General features: G+C 40.2%; 1 protein-coding gene across 1 annotated transcript in view; it reads left to right on the top strand.

Annotated features, from left to right (window-relative positions):
- The window catches only part of kcnh2b (potassium voltage-gated channel, subfamily H (eag-related), member 2b), a 235,656-nt gene that overhangs the window by 168,135 nt on the left and 56,645 nt on the right, over nucleotides 1–10,876 (top strand). The window contains exon 7 of the mRNA XM_017433948.3: nucleotides 9,800–9,979. Within this exon, the coding sequence (XP_017289437.1) occupies nucleotides 9,800–9,979 (180 nt within the window). The remainder of the gene's footprint in view (nucleotides 1–9,799; nucleotides 9,980–10,876) is intronic.

Here is a 10,876-nt window from a genome sequence, read left to right as displayed (position 1 = left end):
GGGGGGGGGGGACTCAGGAGGCAACTGAACTCCGACGTGGACAGGCTGAGGCAAGGTCAGAACCAGAGAGGCAGACAAACTTATCTGGGGGTAAGCAGGAATCCAAGGTCCGGGCACAGAAACAGGTCAGGCACGTGAAGGCAATCTCAGCATCATAACACACACTCATACAGTGTCTTTAATTATATATGTTTACTCACTACATACAGTACTTTTATATTCTCACTCATACACTAATAAGTATATTGGTGGATGGTGGGGGTTACAGTAGCTTGCTCAAGGACACTTTGGCATTCTCCAGGGGCTTGGAATCAAATCCCCAACAATTCGATTGGAAGACAACCACCCTACACACTGAGCTAAGCCAACCCCGTAGAACCTGGTACATATCAGGTAAGTACTAGGTACATAATGCATAAGTGCCTATTACATACCTGGTAACAAGTAACTGATATGTAAATACCCAATATGTACTAGTTACAAACCTGGTAAATAGTTAATGAGTAACTGGTACATACCTGAAAACTTGTACCATACTTGTACTTGTACATGTACCATGTAAGTATCAAGTATGTACCAAGTATGTAACAAGTAAGTACATATCAGCAAGTTACTGCTGCTAAAAGTGAATCTACAGGATATTGAATCATACTTGGTAAGTTCCAAGTATATACCCGGCATGAAACAGGTAAAACCAAGTACAGACCCTGTAAGTACCAGGTTTACATTGGGCTGTATTATGTATTGCTACCTTTTCCCCCCTCATACTCTGTTCTACCTGAAAAGTGAACATGTTTTAAATAACCCAAATACCCAGCAGGAGCTCACCACTCCGGAACCACACGAACAACCCCACATTACCCGCAGTACCCGCAGTACCCGCAGGCCTCAGCTAGCAAGTTAAAGCTCATGACAGGACACTTAAAAAAAGACTGAATAAATATGGCATATTTTATACAGGTTGCAGGAGGAAGCCTTTTGTCTCTAAAAAGAAGATGTCAGACAAAACCTTACAAACCTAAGTCATGCTGAGTGAACAGCAGGTCTTTGAACAGATAAGACCAAAGTCTTATTTTACCCAGAGAAAACCTAACACAGCAGATCAGCACAAACACCTCATGTCAGCTGTCAAGCACAGTGGTGAAAAGCTTGTGATTTGGTGTTGTTTGCCAGCCACAAGACCTGGACATCTTTTGTCAATGATTCAGTCATGAACTTCTTTGTAGACCAAAGTATTTTAAGGGTCAAATGTGAGACCATCTGTCTGACAGCTGAAGCTTGGTCTTAACTGGGTTACACAACAGCAAATATACAACAAAATGGCTGAAAAAGAAAATAATGTAGGTTTAGTCAAAGTCCAAGCCTTAACCGGATTAAAATGCTGTAGTAGGATCTTGAGAGTTGTGCACAAACTAATTTCTGCAAACCTCAATGAACTGAAGCAACACTGGAAAGAAGAGTGGGCCAAAATTCCTCCAGAACCATGTGAGAGACTGATAAAATCCTACAGAAAACTAAGATTTATTGTTGCAAAAAGAAGTTCTACAAACCTTTGAATCAAATGGTGAGGTTAGCTATGAGTCCCATCTCTGGCCACTGAAGACATTCTTGAATATTTTTTTTGAGTAATGCTACAGCCACCAGTCATCCTGAATGATGAGTTTATCCCTGAGTCAATATTATGCTGTTTAAATGAAGCAACTTTCACTGGCTTAAAGATTAATGTACTATGTCGTTATAGATAAATGTTTTCTGTTTTGTCTTCTTTGCAATTTATAAAGTTACATTGTGGTTGTTGCCAGCTGGGATGTTTACATTCGCTTGTTTGTTTGTTTTTTGCCTACATCTGTCTCCACTGAGTGTATAGCTTCTTGTTCACATGTGTTATCAGAACAGCAGAAAAAACAAGAAAACAATAAAGATCAGAAAAGTAGTTTGAAAGGTTGACTGAATCCACTCTAACAAATAGTTTGTTCTGATCACCTGCCAGAAAAGATGAAGGCATGATGTCTTTCTTCATGTCTGTGTGTGTGTGTCCTCCATATGATCTTAACCCCAACCCTGCCGAATGAAAAAACACACACCTCTCTCCATTCTGAGTGAGTGTTAGTCAATCCTCATAATCTTCACAGGAAAAAACAGAACAAGGGGCAAACGTTGAAGAACATTTGGTGGCGACAAAACAAAACAAAAAAACAGCAAGTGCGGGAGTGAGTAATGAGATTTGTGATATTTAGCATAATTGGATTTTATAGTTAGTGTGTTGTGTAGTGTGTTTAGTGTTAAGTTTAGTCAGTTTTAGTGTGTTTTAGTCAAACCAATGAGGCAATTTTTGAACATGCTCCAGCTTTTGTTTGAGGTTTGGATTTAGAGATGATGGAGCTGCAGTTTGAGCTGCAGTGTGTGTGTGTGTGTGTGTGTGTGTATGGGTGTGTGTCTGTGTGTGTGTGTGTGTGTGTGTGTGTGTGTGTGTGTGTGTGTGTGTGTGTGTGTGTGTGAGAGAGAGAGAGAGATTTTAGGTCCATTGTGTTAATACAGTAAGTCAAAAGTAAAAAAACAAAACTTGAAATTCATACTTTGGAGGTTGTGCTGAAAGAAATGACTCTAAACATGGCAGGCTAAATCATTTTTAGGGTGGGATATGAATGAAAATCAAAACTCAAATGAATGGATCAACTCAAATGCAAATACCCAGCTAACATTAACCCATCTATTTCTTCACAGACAATTTAGTGCAATTCAATTCAGAAATACTTTATTAATCCCAAAGGTAAATTAAATGTTGTTGTAGCTCATAATCCTGGTTTTGTTAAAGAGTTGTTATAGATGCTGACGGCTTTGGGCAGGAAGGGTCTCTTGTAGCGGTCTGTCCCGATGTGTCCTCTGTCCTGGTGTCCTCAAAGAGCCCCACCAGGTGAGCCTCGCTGGCCTCCTGCAGAGCCATGATGGTCGAGCTCTGGAAGCTCAGGTTGGTCTTGAAGTCCTGGGTGATCTCCCGGACCAGGTGCTGAAAGGGCAGCTTCTGGATGAGCAGCTTCTGGATGAGCAGCTCAGTGGATTTCTGGTAGTGGTGGATCTCCCTGAGAGCCACGGTACCGATCCTGTAGCGGTGAGGCTTCTTCACTCGGCTGGTGGCTGAGGTGCTCTTGCTGGCAGCTTTGGTGGCGAGCTGCTTCCTGGGAGCTTTACCTCCAGTGGATTTACAGGCGGTCTGCTTGGTTCTGGCCATGACTGGACTTCAGGGTTCTTCATGTTTAACACTGAAGAGTAAAAGATGTTAATCAGCTGCTCCTGATTGTGAAAAAAGACACCTTGTTGTAATAGTTCAGTGGCAGGCGGTGCATTTCACACTTAGGCCTTCAGCGATGTCCAACTTAGTCAATAAATACCTTTCATTATGCCAGCATTTATAACACCAGGATGGAAAACAAAATGGGGAGCATAATATGACATGAAGAGAATATGAATACTTTTAGATTTCTAGGGAAAGTAAATTAAAAATTAAATTAACCTTTATCATAATTATGATGATTCTTGGTTATGTTAGGCCAGCAGAGAAGGCCTTGCTGGTCCTGACGGCCCACCACTGTTATAATAACGCAACATAACAAGATGTAAAAAATAAAAGGTTTCAGTAAAAAATCCTTGTAGCTGCACAGCATCCAATACCAGAAGAAATAGTCTTTCAGAAAAGTGACTTACAAGTAGAAAAAGGAGGAATTAAAGTTTTCAAAAGAAATATCTCAGAATGAATGTATCAGAGCTACTCCAACATGCAGCTACCTGGAGCGGCGCAGTTGTAGAAGCCAAACGACTTGATATTGCTAATATTAGCCAGGCAGTTGATCAGACTCTATGACGTGCTATTCCATTCACCATAGCGTCCAAGGGAAAGCTGTTGGTGTAACAAATTAATGAATGCCACAGAAAGGTTACAGCATATAATGCCTCTTAAAAAATCGGAATCGAGAATCGTTAAGAACCAAAATCAAAATGTGAATATGGAACCAGAATCGTTCAAATTTAACGATGTCCAACCCAACTCATAACACATACTTTGAAAGCTAACACATCTCAAGACATCTTGCATGAGATTTTGCATGATATAATTTAAAATATTTGACAAAAAAAAACAGAAATAACACCATCCCCTCTCATAATAAAATCATCTCAGTTTAAAACTGACATGACAGGTGGTAGGGGATATGCAAGGAATGCTAGGCCTTTAATTTCAATCTGTCAGAGCAGAGTGTAACTGCTGTAACATTTGTGATTTGAAAAGTTAATACGTCAGAGGTGTTGCATGAGGTGAAAGACAGTAAATATACACGCATGTGAAATACATTTCATTACAAATGAGATCATGTGTGTGAATCTAAATTATGATTTGGTTTTTATACTAATTATACAGTCTTAGTGCAAGTTCAGATGGGAGAAGCCATGATGCAAAACAAGAGAGAGAGAGAGATTGAAAATAGATGAAGCATAAAGAGACGATGTAGCTTCAACAGAGAAGCAGTGAGGAAGAGAGAGAGGGGGGAGGGAGGATGGGAAAAGGCTGAGCAGAGGGAAGCCTCAGCAGCAGCAGAGGCAGTTTATCTGAGCACTCCATCAGGCCAGCAACAGCTGTGGATTTGATAGCAACTGTTTTTTTTCTACTAGCCCTGGGAGATTTACGACAGACGAACAAAAAATAAAAGATAGGCCAAAAGGAGGCGGAGAGTGAAGAAAGAGACAGAATAATTAAAGTGAGCATAAACTGAGGAGAGAAGAAAAGAAAAACTCTTAATACTGCCAGAGATCAGCCACCATACATTCAAGGAGGAGGAAGGTGTTAAAGGAGGACGCAAAGAGGCCTTGGGAGGAAGAGTGACTCTGTCACAACTGCTAGTTATGGTGACACCTGCATTGTTCCCATCACTCAGTGAGAGCAGAGTGGGGAGCACGGCTGACGGAGTGGCAGGACTAGGAAGCGTGGATGGCAGCCGGGCACAGGGGGGCAGCTGGGGGGGGATGGGGGAAACTTGGCGAGACGTGGCTTTGTCTGTGGGTCGGGGCTCCTGGGCCGATCAGATGAGCGAGATGTCGCTGAGTGGACGAGACAGCCTCCCTCAGGAGGGGGCGAGGAATGCCCGGGTTCGAAGGGCTGTTCGCATTTCATCTCTTGTGGCTCATGAGGTGAGTGAGGAAGCAGTGTGGTGTTCTGATACAAAATGAGTGTGAATCTGGTCCAGAGGCAGATTACATGATAGGAAAATGAAAGCGAAGGAATTGTCAGGGTAGGACAAGCAGTAGGTCCCTGTGTGTTTGTTTGAAATGTGCTAAGCAATCAGCAAGGTACATTCCTATAGGAAACTGTTATCAGTCCTGGTACATGTGACCCTTGACCTCAATTTAAACCTCATCTGGTTCCTTGTTCTGTAGATGCTAAGGATTACAATAATGAAGGACATTAGATTTGAGCTATGATTTTACTCACCCAAGATTCAGGACTGAACTGAAACAAACACACTTTAGTTTTCAACTGATTTATTTACAAGTGAAAGAAGTTAAAGAAGTTAGAACTTCAAATAACTTTGGTAGCACTTTATATTAACTACAACTTTTTAGCCTTATTTAATCATAACAAAGGGTTAATTAACCTTGAAAACATCATTAATTAAGGATGATTCACGCTTAATAGGCTATAAATTAACACATTTATTAATGTTTTACCCATAAAGTCTAATTACTTCCAAAACGAACACACTCAGTGTTTATTCAGCTTAATAACTCGTGAATTAACTATTCTATATGCTGTGTGTATATGTATAGTCAAATAAATGTACTTTCACACCATGTGTTAATGTATTAATGGTTAGAAAATGTTTAATTACCTATATACTTTTCCTGTGGTTCATTAATAATTAAGGCAGTTTCTAGTAGTTAGGTCTTTTTGTGAACCCTTCTAAAATGAAGACTGTTCATGCTTTATTAAGTTAACAAAACCCTGAAGGGCCACAGGTTTCTTCTCACCTGTGGAAATCAGACCAAAATCAACACAATCATGTGCCATTACTTTAATTTGAAAGGAAGCAGTTTTCCATAAGCCTCATACTCTGTAAGTAGTTGTTTTTTATCTGGACCTACTTTATATGCAATGGGATTGTTGGCCATGAAAAGTTTTCACCGTCATCATCTTCTTCTTCTTCTAAAAAAAAAAGGCGTGATTGAGTCCTGTCTTTGTTATGTCATCAACTATCGACGGGACAGTCAACTGTGTTGTTGTGTTTTTGCAACTGTTGCCTGTGAGAGGAGAAAATTGTGTGCTAAATTAAATAATGATAACTTATAGCTCATTAAGTATGAATCATCCCTAATTAATGATTTATATAAGGTTAATTAACCATTATCAATTATTAAATAAGGCTAAAAAAGGTGAAGTTATTATAAAGTGCTACCATAACTTTAGTAGGAATAAAAATACTAAAAAGCAACTAATGAAAATCAAGCATTGTATTGAATTTTGGTTAAACAGATTTATTTTTAAAAACAAACTAATGAAACTGGACTTGGCAAAAAGGATGGCACCTCTAGAAAAGATTTAAACTAATTTGACCATAGAGACATGTTAAAGTAATGTGTATCCTGAAATTAGCATCATAGACATCTTATAATTTGTCAATCTGCCCCTTTAAAGGGTAAAAAGTAGTCACTATGCTGTTTGGTATCATGGTGTGTACCACACTAAACATGGACCACAGAAAGCTAAGGATAGAGTTGTCTCAGGAGCTTAGAAAGAAAATTATTACCTTTCAAGTGGGTTGATGTTCCTGTGACTACAGTTACACATATTATTCAGAAGTTTAAAGTCCACAGGACTTTACATTTTGAGCCAACCTCCCTGGATGTGGTCGCAAGAGAAGAATTGATGACAAATTGAAGAGACAGATAGCATAAAGGGTAACCAAAGAGCCCAGAACAACTTCCAAAAAGATTAGTGGTGTACTCCAAGATCAATGTACATCAGTGTCAGATCACTGTTTGAACCAAAGTGGACTTAATATAAACTGACTGAGGAGGACACCAACTCGTAAAAAAGCCAGGCTGGAATTGGTCAAAATGTATACTAACAAGCCACATACCTTGAGATTGACCTTAGTTCAGATGAGACAAAACTGGAGCTTTTTCATAAGTCATATCATGTTTATGTTCACAGGCCCAAAAATGAAGCGTACAAAGAAAGGAACATGGTACCTAAAGTGAAATGTGGAGGAGGCTTAGTTCTGTTCTGGGGCTGCTTTGCTGCATCTGGAACAGGGTGTCTTGAATCTGTGCAGGGTACAATGAAATCTCAAGACCATCAAGGTATTTTGGAGTGAAATGTGCTGCCCAGTGACAGAAAGCCTAGTCTCAGTCACAGGTCACGGGTCATCCAACAGGATCATTTTTAATTTTTTTATTTTTTCAAATATTCATTCAATTTGAATTTGATGCCTGCAACACCTTCTAAAAAGGCTGGTACAATTGCTCCACAGTCCAGGGTCTCTGTTGTCATGTTTTGTGCTTCGTAATGCATCACCTATTTTCAATTTTATTTTCAATGGGAGACAGGTTTGGACTGCATTCTGCACGTTGTAACGTGCAAAACCTGTATGTACCTTTCACCATTAATTGTGCCTTCACAGATGTTCAAGTTACCCATGCCATGGGCACTAACACACCCCCATACCATCAGAGATGCTGGTTGTTAAAGTTTGCACTGGCAGCATTTCTGAGTGTTGTTGATGTACGGCTTTCGCAAGTCAAGTCAAATTTATTTATATAGCACTTTTTCAGCAACAAGACAATTCAAAGTGCTTTACAACATGTGAACACACAAGTATGAGTCATAAAACACAACAATATCTAAAACAAGCTAAGATAATCTAAATAAGACTTAAATGTACAGCTAAAATGTGAAAGCTAAATGAAATGAAATCATGAAACTAAACATATCTAAAACATGACACACTAAATAAAACACAAGAGTAAAGAGAAGCTAAGATAAACAGAACTAAAGGTGCCGGAAGGCTAACTAAGAGTACCAAAGGCCAGCTAAGTGTTAAATACATTTTAATAAAAGCCCAACTAAAAGAGTCAGCTGATGGACAGAGAGCGTTAAGTTTACATAACATCCAGGAGAATTTTGAGATAGCCAGCCTTCCAAGGTCGACTCAGTGGAGCCAGATTCAGATATCAGAATATTTTTTAGGTCAGGCTGACGGCGAAATTTCATGACAGCCTTAAGAATTTCACTGGTAAATCTCAATAACAAATTAATGTTGTTATCTGTTCCTAGGACTGTGCTCTCCTGGACAGAGATCTTTAATGCTGTTTCTAGGATCTGTTGGAGCCACTCTTCCAGCTTGGGGGTTACAGCACCTTGTGCTTCGATGACCACTGATACCACTGAGGCTTTGACTCTCTACAAATTCTCCTTTTTCTTTTTCAGACCTTGGTATTTCTTGTGCATTTTGTGCTCCTTCTTCCTGATGTCACAGTCGCTTGGTATTGCTACATCTATCACCACTGCTTTCTTATGTATCTTTTCGACAACCACAATGTCCGATTGGTTAGCCATCATTTGTTTGTCAGTCTGGAACTGGAAGTCCCAAAGTGTCTTAGCCCTGTCGACTCCACCATCCTTTGTGGAGTCTCCTACTTTGACTGTGGGACTTCCAGTCCCTACTTGGCATAGATATTCCTGTGCACTATTCCAGCCACTTGGTTACTTGGTGTTCCATGTACGCTTTGCCTGCCTGCACCTTACATCCTGCTATTATGGGCTGGAGTGTCTCGGGGGCATTTGGGTCATGACTGGTATGATAGGCCCCAGACTCTATTGCTCTTGGGCAGAGGGCCTGCTCTTGAGCTGCCACGATTAGTGCTTCTGTGCTGCCCTTCAGTCCAGCTCTTTCTATCCACTGGTAGGATTTGTTGATATTAGCCACTTCCTCAGTCTGCCAGTGGTACATGCCATGCAAGGGCTTATCTTTTCATGATAGTTCTTCTTTCTCTTCTTCCACATTGGGGTTTTGCTGCCTAAGACATTCACTGAGCAGATCATCATTTGGGGCTTTCTTCCTGATGTACTCCAGGATCTTGGTTGTTTCATTCTTTATAGTGGCTCTGAGGCTCACTAGTCCTCTGCCTCCCTCCTTTCTCTTAGTGTACAGTCTCTAGGTGCTGGACTTAGGGTGGATCCCTCCGTGCATTGTGAGGAGCTTTCATGTCTTGATGTCAGTGGCTTCTATCTCCTCCTTTGGCCAGGTTATTATACCAGCTGGGTATCTGATGACTGATATGTGTTGACTTAGACTTTGTTCTTACCATTCAGCTGGATCTTTAGGACCTGCCTTACTCTCTGTAGGTATTTGGTTGTAGTTGACTTTGTTGTGACCTCATCCTGGTCACTTTAGCAGTGCATCTGATCAGCAGCACTGGGCTGATACTTTTCCTCTTAAATCTCGTGGAAGGTCGGACACAGTTTTTCATATACAACTTTTCTTTTTCGGCTTCATTTTTGTTTAATAAATATAGACATGGTGGAATCTTTTCTGTGTTTTTGTACATTTGAGGTTAGATTTAAATAAGTTTAGAACTTGGTAAAGAACTGGTCATGTTATTCCCTGATATGTAAAATCCTAGAATTGAAAGACAATGCACATTTTTCCCCATGACTGTAGATTACTTTCACCATCTCCTCTTTATGTGAGATTCTTTTCATGATCTGCAAGGCTGACTCTATACCTGTCTCTCTTCTCCTTTCTTTACCCAGGTGCTGTCTCTAGGTGCAGATGTGTTGCCAGAATACAAGCTCCAAGCTCCTCGCATTCACAAGTGGACAGTTTTGCATTACAGCCCCTTCAAGGCAGTGTGGGACTGGCTCATTTTGCTGCTGGTTATTTACACTGCCATCCTGACGCCCTACTCAGCTGCCTTCCTTCTCAATGACCAGGTAGGCTGTCATCTAAAAGTAAAATCAATAGTCACTCGACTGTCAATTACATATTACTCCTAATGTCCAAAGGAAGACCATACTTTGGACAGTTTTAGATGTTGACGTTGTACTGTGTGGTTTTTAAACATGACTTAAATTCAGATAAAGAAACACCCACTGGCTTTGTTGTACAATAAAACATATTGATAAAGTCCTGCTACTGTCTTCTTGTTAAAGTTTTATTATGAAGTAAAATACATTACAGCAGCACTGTCGTTATTATACCATGGCAAATAGTGGTGCCCAGCTCTTGTTATGAGTGCAATTATCCTAAAGGTTTAGTTGTTACCTTGCTTCAGCATATTTGGTTCAAATGATTCAGTTAACTGCTTAGCACGTTATCAAGTTCTGTTGATGCCTGTTAATGGCTAAAGCAGGGAAACAAGCAGTATACTTACCTCAAAGGACTAGAAATGGGTACCATTATCTGCTGGCAAAAAGCTTTAAGTAAAGAAACAATATAGAAAAGTGTTGTTATTGTACTGTGAAAAACAGTTATCTTTACTCAGGTCTTTAGTTATTAAGCTCTATAGTGTCAGGAGCGGTGGAGGCAGAGGCGAACCCAGAACGCAGACTCATACTGAAAGTGAAAACTAATTTATTAAATAACGAAAAAATAAGCAAAACAAAAGCTGACGTGGCAGCAACTAAAACTTAACAGAAATCCAAATACATAGCAAGGCAAGGCAACAAGGAAACACGGGGAGCGAAGGCAAACAACAAGCAATGATCCAACGACTAGTGGGAGAAATGACCGGGTATTTGAGTGCTGAGGGTAATCAGGTAAGTAGAGACAGGTGACATGATTAATATTGCTCACAGGTGGAGATGGGAGTGACAGGTAACCAGATGACT

This window comes from Kryptolebias marmoratus, linkage group LG21, assembly GCF_001649575.2.
Source record: "Kryptolebias marmoratus isolate JLee-2015 linkage group LG21, ASM164957v2, whole genome shotgun sequence".
Classification (NCBI taxonomy): domain Eukaryota; kingdom Metazoa; phylum Chordata; class Actinopteri; order Cyprinodontiformes; family Rivulidae; genus Kryptolebias; species Kryptolebias marmoratus.
The sequence above is the reverse complement of the archived record's forward strand: the minus strand, read 5'-3'. Positions and strand labels throughout refer to the sequence as shown.